The sequence below is a fragment of the Postia placenta genome (genome assembly GCF_002117355.1).
Source record: "Postia placenta MAD-698-R-SB12 unplaced genomic scaffold POSPLAscaffold_20, whole genome shotgun sequence".
In the NCBI taxonomy this organism is placed as follows: domain Eukaryota; kingdom Fungi; phylum Basidiomycota; class Agaricomycetes; order Polyporales; family Adustoporiaceae; genus Rhodonia; species Rhodonia placenta.
Genome location: NW_020169851.1, coordinates 742,341 through 750,699, shown reverse-complemented (window position 1 = coordinate 750,699; position 8,359 = coordinate 742,341). Strand labels below are relative to the sequence as shown.

Below are 8,359 nucleotides of genomic sequence, written 5' to 3'. Positions count from 1 at the left end.
TCTGGTAGGGGGGTAATGAAACATTTGTCTTTCCATTCTATTCCTTGTACTACTAGCGCCCATACTGGCGCCTGTCTTAGCGCTCACCCGCAGGTTGAACATTATGTAGCTTACATAATGGGGTCCGTGCGCACTTCGTGCCTGGTATCGTACCACTACGTTTCTTTCTTCACTAACACGACCACATAGACACGATGGTCCGTGCGTAGTCGGTACTTGTATAAGTAGTTGTACCATTAGTCGGTCGAACCCTAAGTTCGACCTGGTTATTCATTCAAGTCTCTGCTCCTCTTCGCTTGGGGTAGTGGTCATTCTCGACTTCCTCGCTCGATCTTCAGGACGACGCACTGTCCATAAGCCCTCGCTCGTCGTCTACGAGTCAGGCATCGATATAGGAGTATAGACCGTTGTATCAATGTAATTGTTGGGTTGGATTGGCTGCGCGAGCACAACCCCGAAATTGATTGGGAGAAAGGCTCCCTCAAATTGTCACGATGCCCTGAAACGTGCAGTGCCAGGAGGACTGACCGAATGGAGCAAGCAGCGACTGCGCGTGATACGGGGGTCAGGCCCACGGCGCGCAGGCATTCGCAGAAGTCCAGACGGTCGGTCATAGGTGCTTGCCGGAGTAAGGTACTCCCAGACTTCGAACCCGAAGAAGATCCGACGGAAGTAGAGTGGAATGAGGCCGATTTGATCGAAGCCTGGGAGCAAGGCATAACGCTTCCCGGTGCTCCACAACTGTTTGTCGCAGCAGGACATATGTACTCCCAGCTGTTCGCTGAGGAAGAGATCAAAAAGAAGGTTGTTAAGACCGCCGAGGAGTCGGTACCTAAACAGTACCACGAGTTCCTGAATGTCTTCTCCAAGGAAGCATCAGAACGGCTACCCGAAAGAAAACCGTACGATCATGCGATCGAACTTGTGCCCGGCTACTCGACGTTCCATTCGAAGGTGTACCCCCTGTCGAACAATGAGCAGGAGGAGCTTGACAAGTTCCTAAAGGAGCAGTTAGCAAAGGGCTACATACGGGAGTCGAAGTTGCCAATCTCGTCCCCCTTCTTCTTCATCAAAAAGAAGGAAGGGACACTTCGACCCGTACAGGACTACCGCTGATTGAACGTGATCACGGTCAAAAATCGCTACCCCTTGCCGCTGATTGCCGAGATGGTAGATAAGCTCCGAGGCGCTACGCTCTTCACCAAGTTCGATGTCAGATGGGGCTATAACAACGTCCAGATCAAAGCCGGTGATGAATGGAAGGCCGCCTTCGTAACTAACCGAGGGTTGTACGAACCCCTGGTGATGTTCTTCGGCCTCACCAACTCCCCTGCGACCTTCCAGGCCATGATGAATGAGATATTCCACGATCTCATTGTTGGTGGCAAGATCCTCGTGTACCTAGATGATATACTCATCTTCTCCACCAATAAAGAGGAGCATGAGAAGGTCACACGCGAGGTTCTGCGCCGCCTTCAGGACAATGATTTATTCCTGAAGCCTGAAAAGTGCGAATGGGACGTTCCCAAGGTCGACTATGTCGGCTACGTGTTCGGTGGCGATGAGGTAGCGATGGATCCCGCAAAGCTAAAAGGAATTAATGAGTGGCCGGTACCCCGGAACAAAAAGGATGTCCAGAAGTTCCGGGGGTTCTCCAATTTCTACCGCCGTTTCATTAAAGACTTCGCTAAGATCTCGCGACCACTCGACCGACTCACCGGGAACGATCCGTGGCATTGGGGTGAAGAGGAGCAGCACGCCTTTGATGAACTCAAACGGCTCTTTGCGACGACTCCAGTCTTGGCGCTGTACGACCCTAACCGGGAAACGCGCATTGAAGTCGACGCCTCGGGATATGCCACCGGCGGCGTATTGATGCAGAAGCAGGATGATGGCAAATGGCATTCCATCGCCTTCCAGTCGCACGCTATGGACCCAGCGCAGCGGAACTACGAGATCTACGATAAGGAGATGCTCGCGATCATTGAGGCGCTAGACGATTGGCGCCACTATCTCGAGGGGTTGCCCAATCAGTTCGAGATCGTAACCGATCATAAGAACCTCGAGTACTGGCGTACATCCCAGCATCTCACGCGCCGTCAAGCACGATGGTCGCTGTTCCTGGCTCGCTTTGACTTCCGCATTACGCACAAGGCCGGGACGTCCAATGGAAAGGCTGATGCCCTGTCGCGTCGATCAGACCATCAGATCGGCGATGAGGATGATAACACCGATCAGGTAGTTCTCAAGCCAGAGCGCTTCCGCATCGCCTCCGCCAGGTGCGGTCACACCTCGGTGACAGCCGATCAGTCGCTTCTAAAGCGCATTAGGGAATGTTCGGAGAAGGATCGGGAAGTGGCCGAGGCACTTGAAAAGGTGCAGGACCTCGGGCCGCCCCGGCTGTCGTGACTTGAGGTCAAGCGACTAGAGAAAACTGGAAGGCTGGGAGCGTCCGACTGATTCTCACCAAAGCGATGGTGAGCGAGGCTCAAACCTAAGGCTAGGGACAAGAAAGTGTATTAGTTAGTGTAAGGTAAGTAAGAGAATACAGGAGCTTACTGACCTAGGGACAAGAGGTCGAAACTGAGGTCCCTAGGGCAGCAGAGGCCGGTTTATATACAGGGGAAGATAAGGGCAGGCTGTGCGCACTGGTCCGTGCGCAGCTGGTCCGTGCACAGCATGCCGACGCAGCCCCGGGGGCCGGTGAGTCAGAGCGGCTGTGTCAGCGGAGCCCGAGCTGTGCCGTGCACTGCCGCCCCATCTAATCTAATCGTACAGTAGATAGCGACGCGTCCATATCGGGTATGTAGTACAGAGGTCGCGGGTTCGAGCCCGCGAAAAGGAAAAATTAAAAAAAACGGCTAGACACCGTACCAACTCGTGACACCGGCTGCAAAGGGGTTTTGAGGAGTGGAATGCCGAACAGGGGCTTCTGCTCTTCCGCGGGTGCGTGTACGTCCCAAAGAACGCGGAGCTCCGGCGGGATATAGTCAAAATCCACCACGACTCGCCGATCGCCGGTCATGGCGGCCGTGCCAAAACCCTGGAGCTCGTGTCGCGGAACTACTGGTGGCCTCGGATGTCTAAATTCGTTAATGAGTACGTAAGCACCTGCGACGTGTGCAACCATACCAAGACATTCCCAGCCAAGCCCCAGGGTCCGCTGAAACCGAACGAGATCCCCGAGCGCCCGTGGCAGATCATCACGACCGATATGATCGTCGGCTTGCCAAAGTCTGATGGATTCGACTTGATCCTGGTCACCGCCGACCGCTTTACCAAGCAGGTCCACTTCTCAGCCTGTCATGAGACCCTGACAGCAGAAGGTGCGGCAGACCTGTACATCCGCGATGTGTTCAAGCATCATGGGGCCCCGGCCAAGGTCATATCAGACCGAGGTCCCCAGTTCGCTTCGAAGTATCTCCACGCGGTGTACAAGGGACTAGGGATCGAGCCGGCGCTGTCTACAGTGTTTCATCCTCAGACAGACGGCCAGACTGAGCGCTGGAATCAGGAGATCGAGCAGTACCTGCGTGCTTTCACAAGCCACAGGCAGGATGATTGGGCGAAGCAATTGCCGCTCGCGGAATTCGCATTGAACAACCGAGTTCACTCCGCGACCGGGCACTCCCCTTTCTTCCTGCATCAAGGGTACCATCCTGAGATCCAAGTGTGGATCAATCCGATGTCTGCGATGCCTGCAGCCGCTGATCGGCTCAAAATCCTGAAAGAGATTCGCGACGATACGCGCTCTGCGCTTGAGCTGTCAGCCGAGCGCATGAAGGTGTACTACGATAAGCACGTGCAAGAGGCACCGGTCTTTGCGCCGGGGGACAAGGTCTGGCTTGATGCCCGGAACCTTAAGCTGAAACAGCCGAGCAAAAAGCTCAGTCCCAAGCGCCTCGGACCTTATGCCGTGCGGCGAAAGCTCGGAGACCTGGATTACGAATTAATCCTGCCGAAGTCGGTACCGGTACACCCGGTGTTTCATGTCTCCTTGCTTAGCAAGTACACGCGTAGCGATATCCCGGGTCGGGAGCTGGAGGAACCGCCTGCGATCGAGGTTGAGGGCGATGAGGAGTACGAGGTTGAGTGGATCAAGGATTCAAGGATCTTCCGGCGTCAGCTGCAATACCTCGTCAAGTGGAAGGGTTATGACGATTCGCATACATCCTGGGAACCGGCGCACAATGTTGCGAATGCGCCGGCCCTTATAGCCGACTTCCACCGGAAGAATCCGAACGCCCCTCGCCGCCTCAACGCTGCTACCTTTGGTGGTCTCAACTTTCAGCCAATGCCTTCGCTGCTGACTGAAGCACATTGCCGCTCTGGGTGGGAGATGGGCAAGGGCGCCTCGCATGAGGTCATGCGCCGTTGAGGGGGGGATAATGTCACAAGTTGACATGGCGTCTAGCCGTTTTTTAATTTTTCCTTTTCGCGGGCTCAAACCTGCGACCTCTGTACTACATACCGGATATGGACACAATACTATCTACTGTACGATTAGATTAGATGGGACGGCAGTGCGCGGCACAGCTCGGGCTCCGCTGACACAGCCGCTCTGACTCACCGGCCCCCGGGGCCGCGTCGGCATGCTACACACGGACCAGCTGCGCATGGACCAGTGTGCACAGCCTCCCCTAAACATCCCCTGTATATAAGCCAGCCTCTGCTGCCCTAGGGATCTCAGTTTCGACCTCTTGTCCCTAGGTCAGTAAGCTCCTGTATTTTCTTACTTACCTTATACTAACTAATACATTTCTTGTCCCTAGCCTTAGGTTTGAGCTTTGCTCACCATCACTTTGGTGAGATTTAGTCGGACACCCCCAGCTCTTAGGTCTTCCCCTGTCGCTTGACCTCAAGTCGCGACACTTTTTCAGCTCTTTCGCTAATGCCTCAGCCCCGTCTTCCCCCTCCTTGGGCTCCACCTCGACTTCCACTACCCCCCACAGTCCCTTCCTAACCAGCTCCGCCTCCATCTTCATTGCCCAGACCCGATACTTCCCCTTGATCAAGAGGGGGAACTTGGTGTCATGCTCCGAAGTCATGTTGGCGCCAGTACCAGATGAGAGAGTAGTATAGCGAGGTTCTAGGCAACAGCAAAGCCTTGATTTGTCGATCGGTTTGTGTGAGAATGACGCCGGAAAGACTGCCGGCAGACAACGTCCTCAATGGACAGGGATCAATGGGTGATTAGGTTACAAACCGATGGGGCTACCTACGGCGCACAACGCCTACATAAGTCCTATTCCCACACCGGCGCATGACCACGTGACCCGGGCCGGCAGCGACGCTTGCCCGACATACCCAAAAGTCAACACCGTCCTGATATCACTTACGCTGTGTCGGTTCTCGCCCGTTTCTCGCAGAACCCCGGACGCGCGCACTGGGAAGCCGTCAAACGCGTTTTTCGTTACCTTGCCGGGACGAAGACATTGCGACTCACCTATGGCGCAGTCTCGCTCGACCTCGTTGGCTACACTGATGCCGATGGATCAATGCATGAGGACCGCAAAGCGATCCCCGGGTACGCATTCCTAATTGACGGTGGTGCAGTCTCTTGGGTGTCCAAACGCCAGGAGATCATCTCGCTTTCTACGACCGAATCCGAATACGTCGCCATCACACACGCATCCAAGGAAGCACTCTGGTTGCGCTCACTCATCGGCCAGGTCTTCGCTCCTTTCACAGAACCCATCCTGCTCAACTCTGACAATCTTGGCGCCATTTCGCTTACCCAGGACCACCAGTACCACGCGCGCATGAAGCACATCGACATACGGTTCCATTTCATTCGGTGGATCATACAGGACAAGAAGATGAAGCTTGTCTACTGCCCTACGGACCAGATGGCGCTCACCAAGGCCCTTCCCAGCACGAAGGTTAAGCACTTCGCTGCTGCGCTCGGGCTCCTGTAGGATTATGGGGGAGTGTTGGAGCAGATAATCCATACGTACGCTCTCACGCCAGCTCTCCGGCTACTATACCGTTCTGTATCGCCCTGTTTTACCTTGCGCTATTTACGCGCTGATGCGCCGCCCCTTCTTGGCACTCATCCCGCCATGCGCATGCATGCGCAGCATCAGTGCGCATCGATAGTACCTGTCACGTACCTTGTGCCTGTCGTTTCTGCTCGCCGCCTTATACGCTCGCATTTGCGACTGCACCCTCAGTCTTGCATCGTATCCGAGCACGCACTGAGGTCCTCGTCCTATTTGTTATAGTCCGACGATGCGTGCTCTAGCCCTGCCGTTGCGTCATGGACAATATCACGCTACAAGCTCGCAAAAGTGCACAAACCACTCGCAGCTGAACTCAAGGCCATAAGCTACCACAGCAACAGCATTGCGACCATACATATATGCCCACATTGCCTACACCACCGGAGGTTCCTCAACCGCCAGAAGAGGCTCCATGGTTCCTTCATCCACATCTTCTTGCGGTGTTTGTGCGGCGCTGGTGGTTATCTCAGAGATAGGTTGAGTGCTGACATATGTAATGTCAGGGCTGAGTACGGAAAGCACGATGAGGCACGTACAAGATGGTGGGGAAACCCAAAGTACGATATATCTCCTCCATTTGAGGTTCCATGGCATGTTTCCACCATCCGGGGCCTCGCGATACACAGCCGCCCAGCGCATTGACAAAATCTTGCGTGAAAAGAGAATCAACGCGAACAGGGTGTGTGATAATCACTTGCGCGAGGTCGAAGCATGCACCAAGGAGATACCTAAAATCGCTCCAAGAGTGTGTCTGGACCACGTCAATTATGCCAGACAAGCTGAAGTACTCGACAGCGGCATCCAGCACACCACGAACATCGCTATGAACACGAGCAAAGTCGTCAGGCGGAAGTAGTGCGCATTGCAGCAGTGCTGAAGATGTGATCTGGAGGAATACATCGGTGTCGAGCCGCTTGCCGGCTTGTGGTAAGAAACCGAGCAGTCTCCGGATGCCTGCAAAATACGTGGTGAGCGCTACGTGGACGACTTCCGAATGGGATGGGATACCTACCCCCAATGTCTAGTCGGAATCCTGAAGTCAAGTAACAGATAAGTTTGACGAGTTTGTTCAGCACTTTCTGAGAGAGCTCTGGAGCAGGCAATAGGTCAACGAGGTGATGATAGACTGATAATTTGTTTCGGGGAGTATCTCTCATAAGGTAGTGTGTGATTGCAAGGGTCTGCATTTGCTGTTGGTGAAGCTCTGTCGTATCAGTCACCTCCGATGTAATCCTGGTGAATATCTCTAACGATAGACTACCCATGGCAGTGACGACATCAGCATCAGTTCCACTGATCTGAAATGAAGACGATGTTTGCAAATAGTCCACACCGTGAATGCGATACCGGAGAATAGTATGGTAGACCTGAATGGCGATGTCCAGAGGGAGGCCTCCAGGCTGAATGCTCGGATGGACAACCGCATCAATGAAGGAAACTTGAGCATCATTAGAGGACTGCTTTGTATTCGGACATGAATGCTCACGCACCAGGCAAAATAGCACATAGATCACGACGCTGTTCCCATGTTGCATCATGGGGACCGTACGTGCGGAGGGTCTCCATGATCTCACAGGATGTTGTTCTCGCGGCATCGTACGGCATGTATTTGATCAATGATGCCAAATGATGCAATAGTCTAACCGGTTCGAACTGCCCGCTCCCGATCTCGCGAAGATATTTGTACAGGAGATCAATGCATATCTCCCCAAGATACGTAATTTCAGCCGCGTCTTGCACATTCGTCGACCAGGTCAGCGTCGGTGGATCAGTTGAAGTATCGACGTCTTGCGCTCGGCACTTTAGGACCTCGTAAAGGACGGGGAGAACAGATATGACGGAGGACGTTTCCATGAGGCGTGGTCGTATTATTGACTGCAGCACAGAGATGTCTAAAGTTGTGCGCGATGCATCTAGTGGCGCTGCTCTGATCATTGACGTAAAGACACGCAAGAGCGGGATCACCCTATATTCCTCGCCTGTGATCTCCGGAAGGTATTTAACCAGGAGATCAGCGCACGTCTCTCGCAAAATTGCATTCGCTGCGGCGTCCTGCTCACCCGTCGACCAGGTGAAAGTTGGCGGATCGGTTAGGTTATCGACATCCTGTGCTCGGTGCTCCAGAATCCGGTAGAAGACAGGAAGAACTGGCGCGACAGGGGATACTTCCAGAAGGCAGGGTCTAACCGCAGACTTCAGCAGCGCATCGTCCATGACAGTAGCGTCTGCCTCAGCGAGCATGTCAAGAGCCTCGGCAGTATTCTCCTGCTGAATGCGCACAGACATGTCGTCTATGTCCCTCCAGTTCGATGTATGTATCCATCGTTTCTGTGTAATGCACCACACCTTCATTCGCT

General features: G+C 54.0%; 1 protein-coding gene across 1 annotated transcript in view; it reads right to left on the bottom strand.

Moving 5' to 3' along the window:
• Positions 1-6,374: 6,374 nt before the first annotated feature.
• POSPLADRAFT_1158426 (hypothetical protein) overlaps positions 6,375-8,359 on the bottom strand; it is a gene marked incomplete at both ends in the record, with an annotated part of 3,869 nt that continues 1,884 nt past the window's right edge. Inside the window, 4 exons of the mRNA XM_024487320.1 lie at positions 6,375-6,486; positions 6,539-6,956; positions 7,015-7,440; positions 7,493-8,357. Of these exons, the coding sequence (XP_024333845.1) occupies positions 6,375-6,486; positions 6,539-6,956; positions 7,015-7,440; positions 7,493-8,357 (1,821 nt within the window). The remainder of the gene's footprint in view (positions 6,487-6,538; positions 6,957-7,014; positions 7,441-7,492; positions 8,358-8,359) is intronic.